General features: G+C 39.1%; 2 protein-coding genes across 2 annotated transcripts in view; both read left to right on the top strand.

Moving 5' to 3' along the window:
- Positions 1–3,798, top strand: part of LOC118404211 — a 5,829-nt gene extending 2,031 nt beyond the window's left edge. Inside the window, exons 2-5 of the mRNA XM_035803241.1 lie at positions 612–700; positions 1,733–1,828; positions 2,629–2,733; positions 3,562–3,798. Coding sequence (XP_035659134.1) covers positions 612–700; positions 1,733–1,828; positions 2,629–2,733; positions 3,562–3,630 — 359 coding nt within the window. The 3' untranslated portion in view covers positions 3,631–3,798. The remainder of the gene's footprint in view (positions 1–611; positions 701–1,732; positions 1,829–2,628; positions 2,734–3,561) is intronic.
- Positions 3,799–5,119: 1,321 nt separating this feature from the next.
- Positions 5,120–10,843, top strand: LOC118404208. The gene is made up of 2 exons (XM_035803237.1): positions 5,120–5,251; positions 8,586–10,843. The coding sequence occupies exon 2, from the start codon at positions 8,621–8,623 to the stop codon at positions 9,590–9,592; it is 972 nt and encodes a 323-aa protein (XP_035659130.1). The 5' UTR covers positions 5,120–5,251; positions 8,586–8,620; the 3' UTR covers positions 9,593–10,843.
- Positions 10,844–11,344: the final 501 nt, after the last annotated feature.

The raw sequence follows: 11,344 nt of genomic DNA, 5'->3' as shown, positions 1-11,344 counted from the left end.
CATTTTAGGCTTTACTAATACTATACCAGATGTATGCTTACCTATTGTTTTTTTTCCATTCACCTGTATTAAAAACACTCATTAACGACTTAGACTAGCTATGCCAACCAATGTTAGCTAAAAATCGTAACGCCCGACTTCCCAATAGATTGATAAACATAAATTTCATATATTAAAAGATCTTGTGGATGTCAGTGGGTATGAATAGTTTTAGAACAGGAATTTGGGCAACATATGTGTCAACGGTAGAAGTGGTCTATGGCGATATAGAACTCAGGGGTTGTTTAACTAAAAAAACAACAACATCAATTCCATGTATTGATTACTAGTATATCAAGCGGACCGACAAAATTTTAGTGCAGTAGAAGCCGCTTAATTGCACACTTCATTTGCCAGCGTATTTAGTACAATTATCCACATGGTGCAATAATGCGAAGTTATCCATCTGGACCGCACCGGTTCAGGATTTTGGGATTCCGTGCAAATAACAGAAGTGTGCGGTCATCCGTTGTGCAATTAACTGGCTTCTACTGCTTAAAATTCCATACTACAGAATCACAAGAGTTTCCTATCAATCCAAGTAACGTACAATTTCTCCCTTTTTTTTTCAGGTGCTCCTGATCCAAATAGGTCATTTCAGCTTTTCAAAACGGTACAGAAATTCGAGATTATCGACAAAGAAGACCTAGTCATCTTGAGGGTGAGTAAAATCTTCATTTTTTAAATCTACTTCTACTTGATACCGGTACTTTCTGTGTGTGTGTGTGTGTGTGTGTGTGTGTGTGTATTGTACGTCACTGTGTAGATAAAATTTACAGTTGAGCCAAACTTTGTGTACATGTAGTATTAACATTTGTAAACATAGTGCGGGCTTTTTGTAAACGTAACGTCATTTCAAACGTTTTGCACATGTACAAAAGTGAGTGAGTGTGTGAGTGAGTGTGTGAGTGAGTGTGTGAGTGAGTGAGTGAGTGAGTGAGTGAGTGAGTGAGTGAGTGAGTGAGTGAGTGAGTACGTGAGTGAGTGAGTGAGTACGTGAGTGAGTGAATGATTACGGGTAGTACAATTTTTAGTACATAGGACAGACTGCCCTACGTCCACTAGCTATGTGAGTGAGTGGTGAGTGAGTGAGTGAGTGAGTGAGTGAGTGAGTGAGTGAGTGAGTGAGTGAGTGAGTGAGTGAGTGAGTACGTGAGTGAGTGAATGATTACGGGTAGTACAATTTTTAGTACAGAGGACAGACTGCCCTACGTCCACTAGCTATGTGAGTGAGTGGTGAGTGAGTGAGTGAGTGAGTGAGTGAGTGAGTGAGTGAGTGAGTGAGTGAGTGAGTGCTCAATATGGTCAATTTGTAAACATCTTAAGATATAGCCATAAGGGTTCATAGTGTAGATAAATAAAAATGTCCTTACTAACAACTATTCATCTTCAATTTCTTTTTTTTTAATAACATCAATAAAGAGTGGAACCCTACATCGTTAGATCATCTGCAAGGTCTTTACAAACAACCTTTTGCTAATGTTTTGACAATCTGAAAGCCAGCTTTCTTCAGGCCATACGGACTGTAATACCACTTACAACTGCTAGGCGGCGCTGCAGTCGGACGTGTGCGGTCCTAAACGTGACTAAAATTGTATCCCTTCCTCGTCGCGTTTCAGATAACATGTTTTGGTTTTCTTGGTGATGCGCGGCTGATGACTTAATCTAAATCCTTTTCGTGAGATTACTCTAGATTCCCGACCCAGCGAGTGAAGGGGGGAAGAGAGACATTCCGTTTAAAGTAGGAGAGGAGAGCGGTGCTGTGGGACCAGTAGGAGTTCCCATGAAGGTGAGAAAACAAAACAACTGTTTAGACGTCTTAACTAGCCTCTACCAGGCTTCGTGGATCGGTGGTCTAATTGTAGGAATTGGACAAATAGAGTCTATAGTACGCTAGGGAAGTTAGCCGGCTAGAAGAGTACGTTTCCTCACCACGAAATGTTGAGGATAATGATTCTACCGATCCACGGAGCCTGGTAGAGGCTAGTGCTAGTCTTAACCACACTGCCTTTAAGATGGGGGTGTCGTTCTATATGATTTTATACCCCAAAAACTACGTCTGCAATATCACACAGCATCTTCAAGACTTGAATAACTACCGATATAATAAAACAAATCCATCAAAGGATCTTGATATATCGCTGCGAACTTAAACAAATCGCAAGAAAAGGTAGTCTGGGTAAAAAGTAGATACTTTTTTTGCTCTTATTCCATCAATATACGAACTCATTTTTCTTTGGTGTCTGTGCTTTTCCGACCTTAATGTATCTTTTCAACCTTCTTTAGTATACCGTCTCTGTTCGTATTATGTTTTCCTGTTTTATCTATTGTGCTTTTTCCAGGGAATGAACCATTTATAAAATGTAGGACTATTGCAATGACAGGCATTTATGCATAAGAATTTGAACAGTAAATGAAAATGTCTAGATATATACAAATCACGATATCCAATCATTTATAATCCATATGTCTTCTAATGTATTCCAGCATATTGTGATTCAGGACCAAGGGAACAAGCTAAGAACCAATATAATCACAGTCAAATGTTTGTAGAATTTTTTTCTTCTTTTATTTCCTTTTCATCTCAAGAAATTTACGATCAAAGAAGGCAACAAGCTGATATTCCACGAGACAGCTCCGGACGGACAAAAAAACATCACTGTTCGCGAGCTACAGGGAGACAAGATGATACTTGTGAGTGTAACAGGCTCTTTTCTTTTCAATAGTAGTAATTAAGCGTTTACTTGTACTACGACAATAGTATTTCAGTTGAGCATAGATGTATTGCCTTACGTTCGATCGATAGAAATGTGAAAGACCGTGGCAAGTCAATTTCCTGATTATTGGATGTTTGCAGGAAGATCATACAATAAAGCAAATTGGCGAAAAAAAAAGAAGAAAAATCATGCTAGGATAGCCAAACCTACACCACTTCTTCCTTGCATTTAAAGCTATCCGCCGCCATCAATGCAAATCGTAACCATAGCATGTCCAGGACAAAAGATTAAAAACGGACATTCTGCTTCGGTACCAGTGTCAAGTGATAGTAGAGCAGACGTTTACGTTTGTTAGGCTTAGCAATGTGATGATAACATTAATATTCGCTTCCAACTCGCGCCTTTCTAGCTGATATCTCCATTTCTGACATGTCCTTATACCCCGGGCCCCTGTCACATTTGGCGAAAATCGATCGGACGACGATTCTGCGGCAATCGTCCGAGCCTCGCTTATAATAATAACTTTATTGCACAACAATTGTACAAGGTACAAAGTATGGCTTATATGTGCCAGGGACGGTTTTCAGGTGGAAAAAAGCGCACCTCTGTCGATCTGAAATATGGCCGATCTTCCATCGATACGCCCGTAGATCGTGGATAAAGTGACAGAGATATAACTGCTGTTACAGACAAGGACCCACGAAGGTACCGGTATCGCAATGTGAAGATAACTATAGTATTGCTTCCAAATGCTACTTTTCTAGTTGATATCTCCATGTGTAACATGTCTTTACTACTGTTACAGACAAAGACCCACGAAGGTACCGGTGTCACTGGCCGGTGTGTTTGGAAGAGAGAGGGCGGTAAGCTATGAGGGCGGCGGCTCTTCACGCTAAATTTCGGAGGATTGTCTAATAAGCATTATTAGTGCCTACCCTCTTGAAATTGAGAGAGCGCGGTACAAGAAGTTACCTGTGTGTAAAAGAACGTGCAAACAGTGCACGTCAAACATGATGGAAGACGAAACAGATGTCAAACTGCTCTTTCTACGATCACGCAAGAAAAGAGCTGTTTGAAGAGGCCACCAAATTCCACCCAAATGTCTTTACATTCACCGACAAAAAGAAAACAGTTCTCCTTCTAACTTCACAAAACCCACACATAATAGAAAAGGTGGGATCTTTCGTCTTTCACTGTCTTCAAAAAAGGAGTCAAACCTAATAATCCAGGATCTAGAATTAGATTTTACTAGTTTTAGACTAGACACTTATAATATTGTTTTTACTTTGTCTGAATCTCTCGTGTTACCTGCAATTAGCCCCCGGGCTAACTTTACAATTATTCTATATTTAGGAAGGTAGCTACATCAAATTTTGTTGATGACGTGAATAAATAGGTTTTTTACGGATTATGTCAACAATATAGCGTGAAACAATATAGCGTGAATTAAAAATATTTTACTACAAATGACGTGACTAACATAACTTTCACTACGATTGTCGTAAATGAAATAGTTTTAAAAAGGCTCTCCGGTTGAATTACATGAATTGACTAGTTGTCCCTTCGTAAATACAATATCTTCTATAACGAATTGACTGATTGATAAATATGTTACAACGAACTGAGTAAATAAGATGGATATTAACGACAAATTACATGAATGAGATAGCGCATTGAAATACCATGGCTGTATATTCTGAATCCAAGATCGTTTTGCTAGAGCAGATAACTTTTAACAAATGTATTGGTTATTCAACATGAAATGTTATACGACGTAGTACACAAGAACAGTTGAGTGGTAAAATGAAATGAATAAAGAAAACAAGAAACTCTTCGAAGGCAATAAAATTTGAAAACTGGTAGACAATCTTCTTTGTAGGGGTATAATCCCATAACACGTCTTCCAGCTGGGGCTTATATTCTGTTGTAGACATGTTCTATTTTACCATCAGATAAAGGTGCCACCATGTTGATTTGTGACATGTGTCGGCCATCTTGAAACCATGCGAAATGTTATATCAACTAGGTAAGTTAAATTATAGTTGTGTAGGGATGACAAATATTACAAATACTAAAACTTATGAATATGCGACTTTAAGACTTAGCCTATTATTACATTTAGATAATTGCAGTTTCAGTAGAAATTGCCAGGTGACACTTTTGATCCATAATGAAACGTACGTAAACGTGTAAGATTAGAAAATTTCTTCTACGTGACAAACGTTGTCCGTATCTTTGTGAATTTACATGTATTACAATCGACATTAGGATCGCGTTCATTGCACTTCTAATAAATATTGCTAGGTGACGCTTTTGACCATTAGAATAAAGTGGTGCATTGCAAGTATGTGACCTTGGATCAGGCTCAGAATACTTCCGGGTCATGTAAACTGCGATCGTGTTGGAAACGTTCCTGTACTGCCGAAGCACAGGCCAGAACACTGGAGACAGTTGAGTGGCCTTCTTGTACAAGGCTAAGGTTCTTGTTTGTTCAGGTAGGGTGACCTGTTTATTTGGACACTAACAGCTTTGTACGTTACTCAGTGAGTTAAGACACTTTTCCCCCTTCTGCCTAATTAACTGATCCACCAACTTTGATTAGCTGTAGAAAGTTACTGGGCTGGTATTTTTCAAAATTTTCAACAGGAAGTGGAGCTACAGACCCATAGCATATGTTCAGACCATATGGATTTCACAAAAGACTCACTGATATTATAATATGAATATAATAAGCACAGCTTAATTTTCTCACTTATAAGCCCTCGGCGCAACACCCCAGGTCATATTTTTTACACAAATGTGGTATGTATGTTTTCAGCAAAGAGCACTCTATAATGTTGAGGTGGTACCATGCCCACTAGTATGATAATAACACAGATATCCTTTAATATGTTCAAAATATTTTCAAAAATAGAATATGTGAAATATTCATGGCAGCTTGACAGGGAAGTGGAAATATGCACAACCACGGGACCCCCTGAACATTAAAGTACAACTTGTCTACTAACCCGTCATGTCTTTTGCGACAAATAAGAATATTGCATATGGTTGCGCCTTTAAGGAAAAGATAAGATGACAAAATTGCAACTTTTAGCCATTCCAAGCATGAAATGTGATCTCTTTGTTTGGATTGAGGAACAATATGGCCAATTAATTTGTTGACTTAGTGCCTGGCAGCAGGGCACTACTCTACCTGAGGAGAACAATGGGCATGTTCACAGCTTGTCACACCTTTACCTGCCAAGCCAGACAGCCAGCTTGGGTTCTGTTGATCAATAATAAACAAACTTTCAAGCATTAAAGTATCACACACAAATATATAGAAGAAGCAGAATTCCAAGAAAGTTGGATTGAAAAAATTTCACCTGTCTATCCAAGAAACAGTAATGGCAGAGAAGAAACTGACCCTGGGTAGTAACCACATTTAGTCTGAATCAAAATCTGTCTGATTTAGTGGCAAAATAATGACTGTGACTGTCAAACAATTATTCCTCACTCCTTACAAATGTTCTGTATATATTAGCATAGTTTTTGATGATTGCTCATATTGTACAGGGCTAGGTGTTCTAAGGACAATTCAAATTACAGGTATTTAAGAATGTGGTAGAAAGGAACAGTAACTATGAAATATGGAACAAATTTGAGTAACGTAGATTTGTAAATACACATTGTATTCAGAAACAAAATTGAAATAGATTAATGATGCATATACTACTATCTATTTGTCTGATTTGTTAGTCATTTAACTGTATAGCTTCAGATTTCAGTAATGCTGAATGTCGTTCTCATTTCAGCAATGTACAGTTATTAACAGTATTCTTTGAGCATACAGGCCTGGCTATAGTCATAATACATTATGATACTTCATGTAATATTACTTGTTTAAAAGCAATGAGGTTGAAATAATCAACATCCTTGTTTCTAGGGGGAAACATGATCAAGTTGTTTGGTAAATATTCTTGACTTCAGAAGTTGAAAGACTAGCATGTTTTCTTATTGTAGATTTAAAGAATGTAGATGAAACAGTAGCACCAGAGAATTTTGTAAATACATTTAGTAGGTCTGGTGGATAACAACAGAAGTAATACTCCCTTGAAAGGTTCTAAAGATTTCAGTTTGAAACAATTTCTTCTTCTGGTGGACCTGACCTGGAACATTAGCTGAAAGTATATGTATCATGTTCCTACAACAGTGAACTCAATCTATGGAAAAGCTAATAGCCCTAGTAAGACTTGGGGGGGGGGGGGGCATTTATTTGTTTCTTGTTTTAGTCAGTCGAAATCATGTAAAAATTGGTCCCAGCGTATAATTGGTGGGATACGAATTATTTGAGCTGCACTGTATCCATTTGCAAAGTTATTCATACTCATGATGACAGCATAATTCAAACAGTAGCATTCAGACTATTTCTAACACACTGGAAACACTACACCCAATACACACCCTGCTTACCTTCCCAGACATTATTGTCAAACGTTACCCCCCACCCTACAGGGTGCCAGGTAATGTCTCACCTGGCCAGGCGGCACCCCTCCCGGAATGTTTTCACACTTGGTGGGGAGGGGGCTATTATCGAACAATGGGGGAAATTTGGAAAACTTGGGGTCAAAGGTGGTTGCTATGTGTTGCTAGGGGAGCCAACACCCACTTCGCTGGGGGTCTTCAAAGTCACTTAACCCTATGAGTTTGGTGCCATGATGTTGCAGCGTGCCTTGAATAGTAAACGCTACAAACGACTACACAGGGGGTTTAATATGCAGTGTACAAGGAGCGTTTCTGTGGCGCTCTGGATACATTATCTAGCTAACGAAGTACTTTAGCTGGCAGAGGAGTTAAATTCTCACATCGTCCTATTATACTGTGTTATGTCCCCTTCTTGAAATATTGACCATAGCCAACAGAAGGCAAAGCTACCAATTTTGGTATGAAGATTAATAGAAAGTAATCATGAATCGTACTTTGTACTTTGACCCTGCAGCTCGAACTAGCACCAGGGGTTCAGAAAATGTCAGCTAGGCTATGCGGTGGTGACTCAGGGTTGGAGTTACGAAGGCCCCCTGGTACAAAAATTGTGTTAGGTGCTGTGCTATGTTTGTTTTACGTCATAACACGTGCCGTACTGTGTCTTGGTGGTCAATCTTCTAATCCACTAAGCGGAAAGATGGACACTGCCTTTGGCTAGCTTAGTTACAGAAACTTTTGGACCAATGTTGAAGTCTAGTAACCAACCTTGTTTAACCCTATTCAGACGGAGGGTGTGGGGGGCTTTTGGGGCACGCACCAACTTTCATGTCACATAACGCTAGAACTACCAAATTTAGTGAGTTTCCATAAGATGCTTTTGGGAACAAGTTCATAAAGTATTAAATTTTCCATTTCTTCGTGTTGCCTTGGCAACCGTTTGTTGACAGGCATTTTTGACGAAAATCACTAATTTTGGTTTTTATGATGAATCACGTTTATTTGCTATATTAAGTATTACTGCTACGTCTTTACATGAATATAATCTCATGCTATTTAGAATATCTTTCATAATTAAAAATACAAAAAATATGCTAATTTGATGACGTCATCGGTCAAAATCCAAGATGGCAGACGATATGAACATATCAGGAATAACAGGCACATTTTCCCTTAGAATTTGTTAGAACCTCATATTTTTTCAACACAATAACGTTTAAATGAATGTTTTAGTCTATTTGCATTGTCTTTTGCGATTATTTGTTGCAAACGATTATTTTTTTACCTCATGGTCAATCAGTAAAAGTCTCCGAAAGAATCCTTTGAACGTTTTTTAATGACCTCGTTGATTCTTTTGATATCCCTCAGTCCAGGAGCGCCTCTGTTAGGCAAGGGACGCAGCAATGGAGGACGGAGCACGCGGCGACGATGGCCAATCATTAAAAGGGACGGATAAAACAGAAAATTTCCGTGTCCGTCTGATGACCACCCCGTCAGAATTTTCGCTCTTGTTTGAGTGGGCAATAGCGGAGGGGTGGTGCCCATGCGTTTACGATGCAGAATCCTACTATAAGCAGGATCCTACCGGTTACTACCTGGCAGAACTAGATGGTGTTCCGATCGGAGGGCTTGGTACCGTAAAATTCGGGGCAGATGTTGCTTCGATAACCCAATACATCGTCAAACCGCCCTTCCGGGGAAAGGGGTATGGCTACAGGATGTGGCAAGAAGTCATGAAGACGATCGGTGACAGAAACCTGTTTCTGGAGAGTGCTCCCGCTCAGCGAAGTAACTACGAGAAATCCGGTTTCAAGAGTTCGTGGCAAACAATCCGGTTTCGCGGAGTTGGTCGTACTGATGATGACCATGCCGTCAATAACGCCGAGGACCGTGTAACGCTGGTTTCAGTTGACAAAGTGAACTTTGACGACTTCTGTGCCTTTGACCAAAAAGTTTCTGGTGTGTCACGGCCAACTTTGCTGAAGAGCTGGATCAACCAACCTGGTTCGATCAACCTCGTTGCCGTCGATAGTATCGAAGGCATTGGTCAGAAGAGAGAATACAGGATCGCCGGCTACGGGTGCAGTCGGCTTTGTTATGAAGGATACCAGAGCACCTCCTTCTCCAGAAAAATCGCTCCCATCTTCGCGGAGTCCTCTGCAGTTGGTTTACAGCTCTTCAACGCTCTAGTCGCGACCGTTCCACCAGAAATTCCCTTCTACATTGATGTTATCGATGTTAACGAAAATGCTATGCAGATCGTGAGTGAATTTGGCTTAGAAAGTATATCTTCCATAACACACATGTTCACGAAATGTAACAGCGTTCAGCAAAACATGGTCTATGGTGTTGCCAGTTGCGACATTGGGTTTTAATTCTAAAATGTTATGATTTCCAAGTGTTAAATTAAAGATAGATTTGTTTTAAAGCCCAAAGTGTTGAGTGCAACTACATGCATTACAATTGATGGTACAGTTTTGACATTATTTCAATACATTTTTCCTTCGAGTATTAGAAGTGACAAATTCAGCTTCAGGTGGCAATGTTCTTTCTGATTTTTCTAAAACACCCATTCATGCTAGTTAGAGTCGCTAAGTGTTAAATATAATCTTTTATCATTGTCCTGATTTCTAAAGCAGTTTTTAAACCTGGAAATGTGAATCCTTTACCTGATTATACCTGTACTATATGTTAGTGTTTTATTGTCAAGGCGATTTCTTTTGTATTCAGATGGATTCTGCGTGTAATTCTTGCATTCTAACAGTCTTTTGTCAGCAGCCTTTGTGCTAGATATTTGTAAAGTTTAGGTTCAATGAGATTTATTTCTATTTTACTCTAATTCAGAAAATGGCTTTTACATGATGCGTAACTAACTTCATATAGATAAAGAAATAAATTTTGTACTGTTTACTGATAATATCTTTGCACTCACTTTTTAGTGTCCGAAATGTATTGTGCATTCCTCATAAATGGGGGGGGGGGGGGGGCTTGACGTACTGTAGGTTGATGTAATTTGTTCTCACTCAAATCTACATATTTCCTTATTTTGCAGTCATTCTACTAAAAAAACATTGCAGCTACATACATGACACAGGCTTTAATAGCACAAGTCTTTTTCACGTATGGAGGTATGTAGTCATGGAACTCTAGTTTTTAGGAAAAACAATAGGTAATCGAAGACACTTTGTTGTTCGCTTGTTGTGCCCCAGCTGAAAGTTTTTCATGTTCACACAACGAGACATTCAGCAGAAAGAAGTGTAGTACACCTATTTGTCGTCAAACAATTCCGGTTTCACCATTCACGGATCTGGGCACCTACGGAAATTCATATCCCTGCCATAATTATAATATAAAACATAATACGTTCTTCTGTTATCTCTATAGTATACACTTTTTTTCCAAAGTGTTGTTTGTGAACAGTTATGCTTTACAACGTCAATACAAGGACTCTTGTACTTTTAATCAACATTGCTAGGTGACGTTTTGATCCATCAGGATAAAGTGCTTTCAAAATAGAGCAGTACTTTGCATATGTAGTAAGGATGGCTAGGCGACGCTTTTGATCCATTAGTGTTAAGTTACCTGTAGAAATCTATTATCTTAGTATGATGGTTTCTAAGACTGTTTGATATTATACAGCTTGTGTCTTTCTTGTTTTGCGCAGACTTAAATTGGTTTTAAATTTTGCTATTTTTCAAATATTGGTAAGAAACCGAGTCACTTGAGTAGTCCAAGACATTCCCTGGTTTATCGGTTTTATTACCTCGCAACATTCAGCTGGCCAAAATGTACAAAATGTTGTCAGAAAATGGCACGAGTTGACCCCAAGTTGGATTACACACACGGAAACGGGGACAGGCACCAATTCACTACTCAAAGCTGTTTCTTTAATAGAAAATCCTACATATATATATGTATATATATATGCATGCTAAGACCGTATCTTCCAAGGCTTCCAAGAAACAGAGACCTACGGAGGACCAAGATCCCCCAGTGTAATGAGAGACAATTGAGCAGCCAAAATTGGATTTGTGTACTTAACCCTTTATTTTTTCAGCCTACACAGGTTGCTAGGACCGGATGTTCGAATTCCCAGAAAATTAGAAACAGACACATGGAGTACCAGT

The sequence above is a fragment of the Branchiostoma floridae genome, chromosome 17 (assembly GCF_000003815.2).
Source record: "Branchiostoma floridae strain S238N-H82 chromosome 17, Bfl_VNyyK, whole genome shotgun sequence".
NCBI classification, from domain to species: Eukaryota; Metazoa; Chordata; class Leptocardii; order Amphioxiformes; family Branchiostomatidae; genus Branchiostoma; species Branchiostoma floridae.
The sequence above is the reverse complement of the archived record's forward strand: the minus strand, read 5'-3'. Positions and strand labels throughout refer to the sequence as shown.